This window comes from Coccomyxa subellipsoidea, assembly GCF_000258705.1.
Source record: "Coccomyxa subellipsoidea C-169, whole genome shotgun sequence".
Taxonomy (NCBI): Eukaryota; Viridiplantae; Chlorophyta; class Trebouxiophyceae; family Coccomyxaceae; genus Coccomyxa; species Coccomyxa subellipsoidea.
This window is the reverse complement of record NW_005178024.1, coordinates 318,148-334,351: the sequence shown is the minus strand read 5'-3', so window position 1 is coordinate 334,351 and position 16,204 is coordinate 318,148. Positions and strand designations below refer to the sequence as shown.

The 16,204-nt window shown below is 50.7% G+C and overlaps 3 protein-coding genes across 3 annotated transcripts; 1 reads left to right on the top strand and 2 right to left on the bottom strand.

Annotated features, from left to right (window-relative positions):
* Nucleotides 1-18: 18 nt before the first annotated feature.
* COCSUDRAFT_44662 (hypothetical protein) lies at nt 19-3,246 on the bottom strand (the record flags this gene model as incomplete). Its single annotated transcript, XM_005643791.1, has 5 exons — nt 19-195; nt 1,022-1,090; nt 1,622-1,802; nt 2,708-2,850; nt 3,061-3,246. The coding sequence occupies 5 exons, from the start codon at nt 3,244-3,246 to the stop codon at nt 19-21; spliced, it is 756 nt and encodes a 251-aa protein (XP_005643848.1).
* Nucleotides 3,247-4,286: 1,040 nt separating this feature from the next.
* On the top strand, nt 4,287-7,532 carry COCSUDRAFT_44661 (Sodium/hydrogen exchanger; the record flags this gene model as incomplete). Its single annotated transcript, XM_005643790.1, has 7 exons — nt 4,287-4,418; nt 4,912-5,175; nt 5,521-5,610; nt 5,941-6,124; nt 6,404-6,569; nt 6,878-6,917; nt 7,260-7,532. 7 exons carry the CDS (start codon nt 4,287-4,289, stop codon nt 7,530-7,532), a joined length of 1,149 nt encoding a protein of 382 aa, XP_005643847.1.
* Nucleotides 7,533-8,871: 1,339 nt separating this feature from the next.
* Nucleotides 8,872-15,725, bottom strand: COCSUDRAFT_19760 (nucleotide-binding domain-containing protein; the record flags this gene model as incomplete). Its single annotated transcript, XM_005643789.1, has 12 exons — nt 8,872-8,987; nt 9,472-9,655; nt 10,254-10,428; nt 10,825-10,970; nt 11,518-11,667; nt 12,044-12,203; nt 12,771-13,000; nt 13,506-13,651; nt 14,273-14,393; nt 14,990-15,086; nt 15,265-15,300; nt 15,613-15,725. 12 exons carry the CDS (start codon nt 15,723-15,725, stop codon nt 8,872-8,874), a joined length of 1,674 nt encoding a protein of 557 aa, XP_005643846.1.
* Nucleotides 15,726-16,204: the final 479 nt, after the last annotated feature.

Below are 16,204 nucleotides of genomic sequence, written 5' to 3'. Positions count from 1 at the left end.
ACATGTACAAAAAGGTTGTCACAAACTCACAGGAGCCGCTCTGCCCACTTTGGCTCTGCCCTTTTTGGCTGCCTCCCTTGTTTTGCGAGTGTAACGCAGGTGGCATTCCTTGCAGTAGCTGTAGTACCCTGTGGCGTTGTCCTGTCTTTGGTAGAATCCACTTGGCGGGGCCTCCTTGCCGCACACTGAACACACCTGCGTGCACACTTGCTGAGCACGCGCAGAATGTGAAAATTCTGTGCTTCGCTTCTGACTTGCAATGCCTGTGCTTCGAGTTAGCTGGTAGCATATGTAGTGGCCCCGGCTGCAGCTGGCAGGTCCGGCACAAAAGCAACCATTATTCAGGGTGCATCAAGGAGGTCCTTAAAATGTCTGTCATGTCTGGTATGTCTAAATGTCAAGGAAAATAATACAGGGAGTCCCTGGAACAACGACGTCAAAAGCAGCCTGACAAAACCCAGACAGATGACCTTGCTTTTCTTGTGTGTATAAAGGCAGGAATCTCCAGTCACATCTCAGAAGGGGCAAGGAATGGGATTGCTGATGCTGCTGCAGTAGGAACAACTAGAGTGATTCGCACATGGGCCATCATCAAGTTTTGATACCCTCCTAAGTCTCTAATCTTCATTGATCCGTGAGATAACTTTTGCTCTGATTTCCCAAGCCAGAGTTTCTCCATTTCAGCTTGGATTTGGGCAGGCTACAACCCATTGAAGGCCCGCAGCGTCAGCCTCTGTAATATTAGGCGTACTACAGAGACCTGTAGTAGTCATTCTAAAAAGACAACTAATAATTTTTTTGGCCAAAAAGGGTGGATAGAAAAGACATTAACTATAAGCCCTATGATAATTTTGAGACCAGATCCGGAAAGCTCTCGACAAGCCCAATCCAATGGAGCAGTGACCCTAGTGTTTTTGAAGTCGAGAAGGCCCCTACAAGTTGCTTTGTCCCCGCATCGCTGGGGGTGCAGGTTTTAGGATGAGTACTACATTAAATATCTACATGCAGGGATACTGCTCACCATGCTATCAGATGTCTCTGGGGGGTCCGGTACTCGCTGCCTGCTGAAGTCTTTCAGCTCCTGCTTACACTGCACACAGCAACAACCAGGCTGAGTGCATTGATCAGGTGACCATAAGGAAGCGCCCTTAACATTTTTGTCTTTCGAAAATATCGTGCTTTCCAGCGAGGGAATATGCCGATCGGAATGTGTCAAGCGAATATGCAATCTCAGTAGAGACAGCAGAGGGGCCTTAGGGAGGCAGTCTTTGACAATCAATACTTTGACTTATTCAAGAGATGGAATCACTTGCAAGTTGTTCTGGTAATTGCCCTCAGTTCCTCAATTTACGGTCCAAAGCATATGGCACCCACAGATCTGGAGTCATCGTCTAATTGAATCTGACCTCTACCAATTTATAAGAGCCGGAATGATTACGTAAGGGAGGATCTGGAAAGCATTGGTTTGTCATTGCATTGGTGAAGAAAGTGCCACGACCGCACGGAATGGAGAATTCTGATGCACGTGCTGCTGGACGTACCTAGATTTTAGATGCCTAGCAACTGGAAAACCCATAATAGTCATTATGACCATTTCCAATTTTGGAGGGACTGTGCGCACCGCTCGGCAATAGATGCAGAGGCCGTCGACCATCAGAACGTCCCGGTGGAAGTCCTGCGCTCCTTTTGATTTCTGACAGCGCGTGCACACCTTCTCCTTGACTGCTTCGCCACGGTCTGCCGGCAGCCCTAGAAGGCGCTCCCGCGATTTTGCTGACGCCTCATTCGAGCACTCTTTGCACCTGGCGCAAGTGAATATCCCTTGTCAGTCTTGGGGAGCTGCTCAAATGTGCACTCATGTAATTTAAATTTTATTTATTTTTAATTAAAATAAATACTAAATAAAATAAATAAATAAAGTAATATTTTATAAAAAAAACTACGGCACTCTGCAATACATCGCAAGGATCAAGGATCCACCGTGGAGCCATCAGGCATGTTGAGGGCCACCCCATGCCAAGGCTCCGGGCCATGACAATGTGATCGTTGGTACTCAAGATCGTTTTTTGGCAGCATGCAATTTGAGAGCCGCATCTGATGGATTGCCCCTCTAAAGTATGGGTCAAGTAACCCCAACAACATTGAAATAGAAGAACCTCAGAGAAAAATAAAATGCCTGCAGACATCCTCAGCTGCCAACAGAAATCATCTAGTGCATGCGCGGAGCGAGTGAGAACCCTTGATCCACATCCCCTTAAGGAGCGCATCCATATTTCTGTGAGCCTCTATGCCGGACCCAATGTAGAAATGACCCATGTATGTCATTTCTGGACATGCACGCGGGAATTTAAGAAGATTCCGGGATGATAAGGAGAGCCGGGCCTTGGTCCAAATTCTGAGCATCATGCCCCAGGTTGATTGGGTCTTGCGTGGATCTGGCAAGTTTAGAAGTAGAATGTACGGCAGCCTTCACCTGCAGCGTCTGCAGACGCACTGTGCCTCCTAGCAGGGGCACTGGGTACTGTATCAGAAGGTAAAATTTGAAGCAATAATATAATACAGTAAATAGAAAGATACGCTGGGCAAACGTTTTCAGTAAAACACTGTCCGAGGGAAATGGGCCAATGGATTTTAGGGCATTTTTTTCTAGGGGAAGTTTTTTTTCTAAAAAAAATAAAAATATAACTGTGGAGGGAACGCTGCTTACCAGGAGCTCAGGCCGGACGTTCGCAGCGCCACTTTGTAGAAGGCGGCAGCTTCCTTGACATGCATGCAGCGCGGGCAGCACTGGTGTGACACCGTGGGGTGCATGGATGGTCCATTCACCCCCTGGGTCTGAGCTTCGATCACCTGATAGCAGCAGCATGTCTTGCTCATGCACTCGTGTCTACTATCCTGTCATGCAGACTGTGCTGTACTGAGCTCTGTACATATTCAGAGGTTGATATCCGCCCGCCAATGCTGACATGCAATGGGCACATAAGAAAGCGCGTGACAAGGAAGTGTGTTGTCAACATTTTTAAGATTTGCGCCAGATTGTGACCCCAAGCTCAGGTGTACCTTGCATGGAATGCAGAAATGCTGCAGGCCATCTCTGGACTTGCCGCTGCCCCTGAACTCGCTCGACGGCCGTTCCACCTTGCATCTGACGCAGACCTTAGTTTCTGGTATCGGCTTCCTCGGCTCCTCAGCTGCTTCGCTGGCAAAGGCTCTCTGTTGTGATTCCCACACTCCCACAGGCTGCATCAGCACACCTTCATGTTCTAAAACCTTCCAAAAACCTGGTTATTAATAAAAGCACTGAAGAAATTGAGCAGGTCTTAATTATCAATAGCATAAGTGTACAGAATATACCCCAAACAGCAGAGGCCCTGCCTGCAGCTGGTGAGCAGCAATCCCAGCGCCTGCATGAATGCCTGTATTGAGCCAGTATTTATCCGATCTTATGATGAAGCAAGGGTGTAAGGTCTTCGACTGCGAGCAAGTTGCATTGCAATAATGCAAGATGTCAAGGATGCCTCACCTGCCAGTCTACTTCTCGAAAATGCATTGTCTTCAACGACATCAGCTCTTATGAGACATCCTTGCAGATTAGAAACGGTTACAGTTCCTTGGCAGTTGATCTGCCTTTTTGCATGCCTGAATAGCTTGAGGCATCGCATGGGCATTATCCCATGAAAAAGGAGCGTTGTCCTCCAATGATCACGCAAAATTTCACAGAATAAAGCTTTGCTATTTTTCTAATAGGAATTGATGCTGCTCCACTGCAATGTTTCGCAGATCTGCCAAACGGATTCCACAAGAACTTCAACCTCGGTAGTATGAAACATTCTTACTGCAATGCTGACTTTCCAACAAGTATCACACAAAGAATATGCAGAAGATGTAAATGGGAACCTGCACTTCTGGGGATTTCGGACAGAATTTCCATCAGAGAGGGTTTTGTCGATTTCAAAAGTTCAAACCTGTGACCTGAAAGCCCTAGACATGTGAAGGTGCATAGAAATTTGCGTCGCACACTCGTGACGAGTGACTCGTCATCTTGGCAAAGTATACGATTACGCTTGAAAACCATTTTCTTCTGTTCGTACGGATCATTGGAATGCCGTACTGAGCACCGATCTGAGCAAGACCTGTCCCATTGGAGTGTGAACCAAACTGTTCGCTGTGCCAGGAGCAATAAATATATTGTGCATGAGTATTCATGAGGTAAAATAAATTGTTTCCATCTCGAAGCGTAAAAAGATAGACAGGAGTTAGCGCATGGGGTGGCCTTGGCAGAGGTCATGGCAGGCGATGGGGCTGCTGGAAGCAGCGAGCCGGACGCTTTATTCGTGGCTGTATTTGCGTTGTTCCTGGGTGCGTTGACGCGGAGCGCCCTGCACTGGACCCGGATCCCATACTCAGTCCTCCTGCTGGTGAGGACTGGTGCCTGCCTGCTAGCTTCCTCAACTACTAATAAGCCATTTCAAGCTCATGACCATGGCTCACTTCTTTCCTGCTCGCAGCTTTGGGGGCTTGCCATCGGGATAGGCAATCAGACCTATGTCAAGAGCTGGCAGCATGTCAGCCCCGGCATCACATTCTGGCAGGTTAGTCCAGCAACCACAGCTGCGCACCTCAAACCCTCATTCCTTCTTTGTGACATGGAGCTCATCCTTCAAGAGCCGTCATTTTACAGTAATCAACCAATTGCAAAACTCTAATAATGTCTTTTATTTGAAGGGCATGCATGCCGTGACTTCTAGCACTAGCAGAATTGAGTGCCTATCCGGCGCCCTGCTATTGCTGAGGACCCCACAGAGACAATTTTTTGCCGTAAACACTGCAGCAATTCCATGAAAATTGGATCAAGAATTCAACAAAAAATCAACAGAAAGGATAAAGCATGCAATGTCTGCATGCGCGCAGGACATCGACCCACATCTGCTGACGTCGCTCTTTCTGCCGCCGGTCCTGTTCGCCGGCGCGTATGGCCTGCCCAGGCGCGTCCTGATCATGGCCGCCGCCCACGTGGCGCTGCTCGGCGGCGCGGCTGTAATTACGGGGACGGCCATGACGGCTGTCGCTGTAAAATTCGTGCTCCCGTACGGGTGGACCTGGCCCCAGTCACTGCTGTTCGGCGCCATTGCCGCCGCTACGGACCCTGTTGCAGCCGTTGCATTACTAAGAGAGGTGCGGTCCCTCTTTCCCTGTCTCTCTTTCTATTCCTGGGCCTTTTCCGTCGCCGTCGCTTCAACCTTGCATAGTTGACGGTTGCCGCGTGCTCTTTCTCAATGGCGTCATGCCTGTCTGTTGTCAACCATGCCAACCGATTGATCGCTGCCAGCTGTCTTTCGACACCCTTCGAAGCAGGTTGGCTGACATGAAATTCCACAGAATTTGTGGCCTCGTGGCTGCATGCCTTCTGACGGGTGGAATGCTTTGTTTCGCCCAGGCCCATCAAGTAGGAGTGACATGCAGTGTGGCACAGCATTCCTTAAGTGTGTTCTGCTCCAGATATAGAGTGATCCCTGGCAGGTGAATGCACCGGAGGAGATCAGAGTGACTGTGGATGGAGAGGCGTTGGTTGATGACGGCGTGGCAGCCGTCCTCTTCATTGTCTTCCAGGTGAGACTTACACAGCTGCCACTGTCTCGCTACAACTTCCATGCAAAACATTCTACAGAGCAATGTGGAGGAAGGCCTTGCCTCAGGGCTTAGTCTCACAGGACCTGTGAGACGAGCGCAGCTCTGCTGCAATTAGCAAGGTCGAGGTTTCTTGTCGCACAATATCAAGATTGCGAGGCAATATGGGCCTTTGCCCCTCCCCTGCATGTTGCATTACTTTTGGTGATTCCGCACAGCTCTTCCTTGAAAGGACGCATAAGAGACACTGTCAGCCACCATGGCGGATCCTGGAGGCAGCTCAATTTCAACAAGCCAGTTGCATGCATGCAGAGGTACACGGCGGGCGAGGCGCAGTCGCCCGGGGGCGTTGCCTCTCTGCTCTGCCGCCAGTCGCTGGGGGGCCCCGCGGTTGGCCTGGCATTTGCGCTGTGCCTGCTGGCCTGGCTGCGTTTTGTGCCCGCTGCACAACAGGAGCCCGTCCTAGCAGCGACGCTCATGCTGGTGGCAGCCTACGGTGCAAAGCCCCCCAAAGCCAGAAAGTTATACTTGCGCTGTGCATACCGGGGATCCTGCACTTGAGAAAAGCTGCAGGATGCCACAGCCCAGCTGAGGGCTCAATTATGTTTGATTGTTGTTGTCTGAGCAGGAGGCACCTGTTGCAGATTGCTAATGCACTACCCAACACACCAGTTACAATGATCAGTGCGACCTAATGCGACAGCAAGTCAGTCTTGCTGCTTGATGTCATTCCTGGTATTTTTGTTGTTATTGAGCTGCTTGATTTCCTGCGCAGGCTGCTTCTTTGTTGCGGATGAAGTTCTGGCAACGAATGGGATTCTGGCTGTGGTGACACTTGGCATGGCAATGGCCTGTTTGGGCCACCATGCCACATCAGCCTGTTTGGACAGTCCAGGCGCTGCAACGCAGGCAGCTATGCAGGAGCATGTGAACGTGATCTGGTAAGAGTCTTAGCATGACAATTTTCTGTGTCTGCGTGTAGCCGTAATTCTTTGTCAATGTCTTTTTGCTGTCGATCGTGAATGCTGCTGGCTCTTAATCTAAGGAAAGCATAGAAGAGTGTGACACCTCTGCTAAGTCTTTACTTGGGGCGCAAGTAAAGAAGGCTCCCAATTGCTTAAATATTTGAAAACTTTCACACATTGCAGGACTGTGCCCCTGGCCTGCAGCAAATAAGGGCAATGCTCTTGATTCAATATTCCAACTAGAGATATTATTCTTCTTTCAATTTTGGTCAATGCTTTTGCAGGGAGGCGGTGGAGTATATGGCCAACACGCTCATTTTTGTGGTGAGTGGTATTTTGATCGGAGGGTGGGTGTATGGGGCGCATCAAGCGGGCGGCCCCTGGATATTACGGGGGCGTGACTACGGCTTTGCTGTCGCGCTGTGGCTCCTCCTGCTGGCACGCTCCTGTTCTTCACTTGTTCCTCAGCATCAAAAGAAGATATACTCCTCACCATGTGCACAATGCTTATTCACAGAGGCAGGCTGGGTGTTCAAGTTTCTTCCAGACTCTGACTTTGCTACTTGCCACAACGCTCTCAACCATAATGCTGAGACCAGCATGCTTCTGTGCCGCTGAGTACACATCTCCCTAAATTAAGCAGTTGTTTGTAGCGCGCCTGCCCAGGTGATCCGGTGCATAAACATAGCGCTGCTGTGGCCGCTGCTGGCGCGCACCGGCGGCGGCATAACCCTCACGTCAGCGTTACTCACTGCCTGGAGCGGCCTGAGGGGGATTGTGGGGTTGGCGCTCGCGTTGTATATATTGACCGACCCCGCCATAGGCAACGCTGCGTACCGGATGCAGGCCTTCTTCTTGATGTCGACAACCATTGTGCTGACTGTCGTCATGCAGGGCAGCCTCTATGGCCCCTTGCTTCTGGTGAGCAACCCTTCATAAGCATGGATGTTTAATTTCTCTGCAATCATTATATTTGCTGATGCCTTCCTCTGATCATGTATCTATAGTCATTTTAGCACTAGTGGTCACAGCGTTATTGAAAACCGCTCTAAACACAACCAGGCTTCCTTTGTCTGCTCCCAAAGCATACAGCCACAAAGCAGGCACCAGTCATGGGAACCTACACAGCCGAGCCTACTATAAGTGAGATATTTTGAGGAGTGTGTTTTGGTTTCGTCCTGATTGCATCACAAATAATAATGTTGCGCATGAGCCCCTAGCTCTGCAAGGACTTCAACCTTGGACTTATCAGGCCATTGCGGGAGTGGTGGCTCGTGGTATGCAAGATTTTGAAGAGGCTCTATTGGCTGTTGTTGTGAGCAGGCACTGGGGATTGGTGAAGGGACAGAGGGCGCAGGAGGTGCGGATGTTGAGGCAAAGGCTTCTAATGGGGTGACATGTGAGGGAAGCTCGCCTGAAGCTGGCATCTGCAGCAATGGCGGCTGCCCTGCTGCTGAGGGGAAGAGAGATGTGCCGATGCATGGGTGTAAATTACGGCACAACAGCTGCCCGGCCATCATTGTAGAATGAGGGTGCACTAACCAGCTTGTGGGTTTTGCTATCATAGATAATCTAGTTGTGACATCTTCTTTGTTCAAGTTTTGGAGGTTGCTCAATGTTCATGATTGCAATTCTATTACAACATATATAGATCTATATAGTAACTCCTGACAAAGATACTGTAACATGACTCAACACGCAGTAATCTCAAGGCGCCCATTAGGCCAGCATGGCTTGTGTCCTCTTCTCAGATTGCCAATAGTCCCCTCAAACACTGACTGGGACCCTGTTCATACAAATTCCAGTGCTGTAATAGCAGTACATTAACTTAGCAGAGCAGTGCTGCTCTAATATCCCCCATGCTCCAAACTTGCGAAGAGACATCCAATTGACACCCTGGACGGAGCCTGCAGATACAGGCTGCGTTCTGATTGTCAAAGAATACAACTAAACAACGTACACAAATGTGTACACTCGGGGTACAGGTACTCTTGCATGCTGAGATCATCTCTTGTACATTCTAGAGCAGACATTGGCCTTTGCAAGGTACAGTACTGTAATTTCATGCATGCATAATACAGGCTGGCCCCGGCTGGCGGGGGGCGGTACAAATACTGAGCACCCTGCCCACGGGTGTTTGGGTTTTGCTTGGATCTGGCGGGTCCAACAAGAAGTAGGATTGTGGCAGCCTTTAACTCCAGCTTGTCTGCAGGACGCACCTTGCCTCTTGGCAGGAAAAGCGTGTAATGATAATGATAATGATAATGATAATACAGGGCTACACGCGGGAGATGTCTCGGCCGAAGAGTTTGGTGCGAACCCAGTCGGAGGAGACGAGCAGGATGTTGCGCAGGCTGATCTGGCTGTACGTCTCAAACCCCTTCCACATCACACCTGGCAAAAACACAGCAGCACTATCTTGAGGCAAACAACATGACTCCAAACTTTTCGCCGGCCAAGCACGCACAGCCTTTGATGCTCGTGGCTTGCGGATATGTTTATGCTGAACGGAAACATGCAACTACCCTCAGAATGTTTTCAGCCCAACACACTCCAGGTCGAGTATCTCCTGCCACAGGTGGAAGATGCAGGGTTGACTGACGATGGCATTGCTCGTCACAGTCTGCTTCATTTAATGAGCTGTGATCATATGATGTGATCTAACAGGGCCATGTGAAAGGTCCAGGGTGGCCCAAGCAGCACAATCTGGTGCCACTTGGCAGCCCCAGAGACTTAAAATGTGCCAAGCACCTTTGACTGCTGCAAGGGAGAAGAAAGAATGCGAGCTCTGGGCAGACCAGAACTGCATGCCAGAGCCAGCCGATCCCAGGAAGATATCCCAAACGACATCAGACCCTGTCAAGGAGCAAGGCCGCACCTGCGGTGTAGCCAAAGACAGGGCCGATGGCGGGGACGTCCATGACGGCCTTGTCGCGGCCCACATAAGCGAGGCTGCCCTTGTGCCCATAACGGAATCCCTTGAAGCCCGTAATGGGCTTCCCGGGCGTCCCCTTGCCCTTGGACAGCAGCTTGGCCACGTACTCGCCCTGCTGCTTTGCCACCTGCAAAGCGTGTCTCGATATTTGGAAAAGCTTCGCCTCAAGATGCACCATCACATTACATCCGACAGTGCGCGTATCTGCCACGATACAGAAGGAGTGGTATGCACTGTCTGGAATAGCAAATGGTGGAAGTTAATTTGTGCTGGACAATGATGGAAGGTAGATTGTGCACCCAAGGGAGGCCAAAAGATGGATCTGATGGTATCTCACCAGGCCTTACGCAGTCGACAAAAGACACCCGCACCACGATTTCCAACAGTCACTTCTACCCCAGGATCTAAGTGTCAAATGAAAAAGAAAATACAGCACCCCCTGAGAGGTGGCTGGCAGTGCGCGCAGCAGACATCATGCAGAGGAAGGCAGGTTAGAGATGCAGGCAACAAATATCAAGTTCACAATTGAACCTACCTCTAATGGACATGGCAAAAACTGTTGCAGACCACTGTTTATGCCTACCTGCAATGGCACCAAGTGGATGCAGGACGACCGGAGGGCAGGATTTCAAAACCCTCAAATTCAAACTTCAAGTTCAAAGCCCAAATTTAAACCCTAAATTTTCAAATTCAAACTTCAATTCAAATTGAGAAATGTACCGCACCTGCGCGGTGGCCGGCAGCGCGCGCAGCCCCTGGTCGATCTTGCCGATGATTTCGCGGAACGCATCCTTGTCCAATTCCGTGTCTTCACCTAAGGCGCTGACCGGAGTTCCATCTGTGCGCTTCTTGACCAGTTTCCCCACCATGCTATTCCACCGCTTCAATCCCCCGTACTTCCTGTGACAACCCCATGGGGAGCTAGTGTCATACACAATGTGCACCCAACCACTTGTTCAATCTATTGTGCTTCGCTTCTCGTGGCTTCCTTGTTTTACCTTTTAACGCTGAAGCACTTCTGATAACCCTGGCATGAAGCCCAACAGCATTGGTCTGGACAACACATGTCAGATTCACATGCAGTTCCTTCACTTGCATTGCAAGAGTGACCGCGCCAGCAGTGAGCGGGTCACAAGAAGCATAACTGCTCAAATTTGTGGGTGGATCGGCACCGAAAAGCATCTCAGGCAAGGCATTCACATAAAACGAAGTGTTTGCCAATTTGTTATATATGTGCTCGGCAAAGGCAAGAGGAAAAATAAATGAAAAAAGGCAGGCAGGGAAGCTGGCGCGCACCCATCGAGGAAGCGGGCATGCTCGGCAAAGTGGGAGTAGTCCTCGGACGACTTGCGCAGAATGTCGCGCACCTCCGAAAGCTGCAGCTTGCCGTCCTTGCTCACATCCGCCTGATCAAACAGCTCCTCCGAATGGCTCAGCGCCTTCTCCTGCACCAGCCACATCGCCGAAGTGGTCCAATCCGTGACACAAGCTCTACAGGTCTTCCTGTGCCGAGCAGTAATGCAGGAAGTTGTAAGATGGTCTGAATCAGCTGAAGAGGACCGTGACCCTGGGGATGTCAAAGCGCCCATTTGCGTGAAGCGTGGCACTACTGTATGTCCTAGGCCTATATGAGGCAGATTGCTCACACTCTGCAAGGATCCCGGAGATCAGCCTGATTTCTTGATAAATAGAGCGTTCTCTTCTTGTCCATGCAAGCCAAGTCCAGGTCACCGATGTGGAGGCACAGCCACATGCCGAGGTATTGCATGGCTGAAGACCACACATTCTTAGATGTGCATTCAACCAGCCCTGAGGGGTGTGCCCTGAGAGGTATGCCCAACAGGTGTTGCAGGCGCCAATGCGGTGTGTGTGGGGGGTCAATCTCTCCTCACTCTTTTGTCGTTTCTGCTTCCTCAAGAACCTGACAACTATTCCCCCCTTGCTGCTGCTGCAAGGGGTGGGTTAACGGCCGCTCGAAGAAGGCACAACGCTCTCGAGAGGAAGGCAATGGGTGCATGCCTGCTGGATGGTGGCAGCATCGCCGATGGCATAGATGGAGCCTCCCGAGCCAAGCACGCGCAGGTACTGGTCTGTCACGATGCTGCGGAAGTGAGTCTGGCTGCCCTCCGGCAGCCGCTCCTGAGACAAAATGCAGAGATTTCGAAATCCGAATTTTGAGTTTAAATCACTACCCTTCTGTGACACCTTCAAAGCTCCCATGGTTTCAAGCTGGAACCCGCCAGCACTTCGAGTGGTTCAGGCAAGAAGCACAAGCAGGCATAGAGTGCGACCCTTGCTTCTGCGCAAGATATCAGCAAGAAAGGCAGTCCCTGTGCCTGAAATAACAGCAGCCAGGGCAGTGATCTGCATGCATGCAAAGCCAGCAATGCCCCAGGACCCGAGGGAAGCTCCAGGGTGGTCCTGTTTTCATGCATACAGAACCAGCAGTGCCCACAATCATTTCCAATACTCAAGAGATGACAGGTGAGCAGATATTCGGGGCAGTGCTGCGCACCTGCAGCTGTTTGATGAGCGGGTGCATGGCAACGCCGGTAGCCCAGACGCAGGCGCCGAAGGGGATCTCGTTCGTGCTGTTGGTCTGTGAGTTCACCACGATCACCTTGTTGGGCGCCACCGACGCCACACGGCTGTTCAGCACCAGATCTATGCCCTCCCTGCGCGCGCACAGCCTCCTTTGACTCACTGTATGTTTATTTTTTTTAAGGGTTTAGGGTTTTATACTTAGGGTTTAGGGTAATATGAAATATAAAAGAACACCACTGCAAAGTGGTACACAAACAAACGCAAAGCCATGGGGTGTCCACAGACTGCATGCAGTGCTGAGGAATTCTGAGCCCCATCTGCAACCCTCTTCTGGCCTCTTAAACGCATCTTCAAAGGCCTTTTCAGCTCCTCCCCTCTGATGCGCGGTAGGAAGTTGCCGTCAAAGCAGAGGCACCTTTGATTGCTGGTTCCAGATGGAGGGTGCCATCTCAACACTGCCCTACAAGCATCTTACCAAGGCCAAGACCAAGGTAAAGGCACAAAGAGGCGCAGCCTTCCACAGATGTCAGCTTGCTCTGATAGACCCTGGAGTTTGTCGTGTCTTGAAAGCATTGCCAATCAAAGCAAGCCCCAAAAGGGTTTTCTGTCTTCTGTATCCAAGAAAAATCGTTCGTCCCAGGGACACTCCACACAATCATAATCAGCCTGAGTCCCCTACTACTGTATTACAAGGAGACAAGCATCTTCCGCGCCTGCTGAATTCTGAAGCCGTGTAGGTGGAGATCTCCCGGTCATAGGTGGACAGCACATGGTCCTGCAGCTCGATGACCCGGATGCGCACGAGGGAGACAAGGCTCGGATAGATGCGGCGCAGATCGTCCACGACCATGTCATGGAGCTCTGCCGCCACTTCCACCCCCGTGGGGCCGCCGCCCACTATCACAAACGACAGCAGCCGCTCCCGCTCCTGCGCGCGCGTTTTTATGTATTCTATGTGATGCGTGTTTTATAGCCGTTGCGCGGACTATGCTACAGAAATCTGCCATGCTGCTCGTGTAGCATGAGGCAATTGATGCTGTGCACTGCTGCGGCAGTTGCACCCTGGCACACGGCAATCGGTTGCACAACTCCACATATACAACCTCGTCTGTAAAAGTCGAGCATTTCTAAAACAATCATGGCATGACGCCTGGCGCCCTCCACATCAGAAGTGCTTTGTGAGGCGCATGCAACATATCCAGAGCAGGTTGTTCCAGCAGGTTGCCGCAAATGTGCATGAGGTCATTTCGACTGCGCGATGCCATAAGCATCCCTCTACCTGCTGTGTGCACATTTGCGCACCAAACTGCTTGCTTGCATGCTGCTCAAGCCCGCCTTCCCTTGGACAGGATGTCTCTCTGATCCATCACTGAAGCTGTGTGTAGAGTTCTGAGTAAAATCTGATGTTAAGGTGAATGAGGAATGTGCAGCACCTCCTGGGAGACAGCCGGCAGCGAGGCGCGCTCGAAGCACTCGGAGACTTTGCGGCGCAGGTTGTGGGCGTCGTCAATGCTCTTGAAGAAGGTGGTGTGCTCCGCCACGCCCTTGATGCCAAAGGTGTTGTTCACGCTCCCCACCGCTGCAATCAGCACACCACAAACACTTTATTTGCATGCACTTGTACTTGAATGGTCATGTGAAAAACAGATGTCCGTCCCTTGATGCACACTTCCCACCGCTGCACAGTGCATGCATCAGCTCAGCTCATGTTCAGATTCAAATCTGAACAATTGAATTACAAATTTCTGCCTGGGCTCTGCCTGGGCAACCCAGACTCGCGGGTTAGACACCCTTATGTCAAGGCTTGACTGAGCATTGTCATAACTGCCTCACTACTCTGTGCTTAAGGGTACATGACCTGAAGCCCAGTTTGAAGACTAGCTCGAAGACCAGAACACGCCAGCTTGAAGGCTGTTCTGACTCTGCCGTCGTTATCATACAGTGCATGCAGCAGCTTGCATCAGCAGAGATGCCAGCAGAAGACCTCCCGGAAAGATGCAAAGGCTGCCCAGGGCAGAATTTGAAGCCCCAGTCTAAAACGGAGACTTCCCTTGCCAGAAGCTATGGAGAAGACTAGTAGAGAGCACGGCAGGGAGCGCACCCAATCAACCGATTCCTTTATCCTCTGAAGAGCAACAAATTCTCTTTTCCTTTACTTCACCTCGGAACGAAACTAGAACAGGAATGGCAGAGAGCGCACCCAGGACGAGGATGTCATAGGGGACCTTGAAGCAGGAGTCCTCTGGGTCCGATGGGATGCACGCCTTGATGGTCTTCTCCACTGGGTCTATCTCCTGACACACCGCCTCAAAAAATGTCCCCTGCAAGAACACATACCGTAGTCAGCACCATATTTCGGGCACAAAATATTTTTCTTGAAAAAGGGTTGATAATTGAGACTCTGAAATGAGAAATATAACCCCTAAAAAAGTTTCGAGACCAGCTTTGGAAAGCTTTCGCCAAGCCCAACTCATTGGTGATCATGCTGCATCATTTGTTAGGATGGAAAGGCTTTTCAAAAAGAGGCCCAAACATTTTGCGCATTTGGAGGTGTGCAGGGTTTATGGTGATGAATACAGTAAGGTGTTCAACCATTCTGCAGAACGTTGCTGATGCAGATTGAACATCTACAGTCACTCTGAGTGACTAAGAGAGTCACTGGGAGTCCCTTTGGAATGGAGCGTTGGGATTGGATCAGTACGCATCAATGAACGTTGTGGACAAGTGTGGCCAAATTTCAGCCTATGGTACAGTGACAGCAGGTCTCACAAGTGAGTGGAGCAGCCGCACAGGCTCTGCAGTGAGCAGTTCCACACATAATTCGCTGCTATAAAACACGCTGCCTTCCGAGCAGGCCATCGGCCTCCTGTGGGCCTGTGGATCGAGAGAAATAGCAGCACGAGTGATGTGTGCTCACCTTTGTGCCCAGAACTTTTCTGACGGGCTCGATGATGGACCGCTCTTCCACAGTCCCAGTCGCGCACGCCGGCAGCAGCGGAGTGTACAGGAAGTAACTGCGCAGCAACAATGAAATGAGTGCGGCAAAAAGCGGACAGACGCAGGGATTAAAAAAGCACAATGCCAACAACACAGAGAAAACAGATTCGGTGAGGCCATTGTGATCATCATCCATTGACATGCTTCATTTATAGCGGGTGCAGGGATGCAAAAATGAACAGGGAGAGGGCGCACTTTCTGGGGGAGACGATGGTGACTTCCAGGTTCTCACTGCACATGCACACAGCCACATCAGCCCCAGTATTGACAAACTCTATTTCAAACCACAGCAGCGCATTCAAAATTCGTTTCCGCGAGCGCTACACACGTGACCTGTGAAGCCTGCAGCCCGCACTTCCGCCTCATGTAATGCAGGAACTATTCTGATGTATTGCCCATCTTGCTTTCCAATGCCATGCAGCCAGGCAAAACAGCTTGGGTAGTGCAAGTGTGTGCTGCAGGATATTTTCCAGGCAAGCTGGCCACGGGTGGAGGGGCGGTCTATATATAGGTACATGTCGAGATACAGTGCATAAAACACACCTGTCCCGTCTTGACAGCGACTTGATGAAACTCATAGCTCCCCAGCCAGAGCCTAGCACCACAACACGCGGCTTGCCGCTGTATTTGCCGCCCCGCCCATAGTATACAGGCATGCCATCCGGCTTGGTGGCTCCATTGTTGCTCTCCTGAGAACATATGGTAGATGAGATCCTTCTGTGAAATGGTTCTGCTGCGTGGCTGGTTTGAAATCCTGATGCCAATGGGTCTCTGAACGTTTTGGTCAAAGATCCTTTGTGAACCTTAAGAATCCTTGGACAAGAGCAAAAGCATCCAAAGGCATGCCCTGGAAGGCAAAAATATTAAGATAACATCTTCAGCACCATCTTACTGTTCGTCCTGTGAAAAGACAGGTGGGTGCGTCACGCCCAAAAGGTTGATGACCAGTCTCCTAGGGTTCCATATCTTGGACCCAGCTAATCCGCTTGCAGGCGCTGGATCAAAAAGAAAGATAGGGCATCAATCTGCGTGCAGCTTGAAATTAGCGTGCGAGTACCTTCACGATCTGTGGTTCTTCAGTACTGAGGGCTGCAACGCAGCACCCGTCCCTAGCCGGGCTTCTCTTGATCGGCCG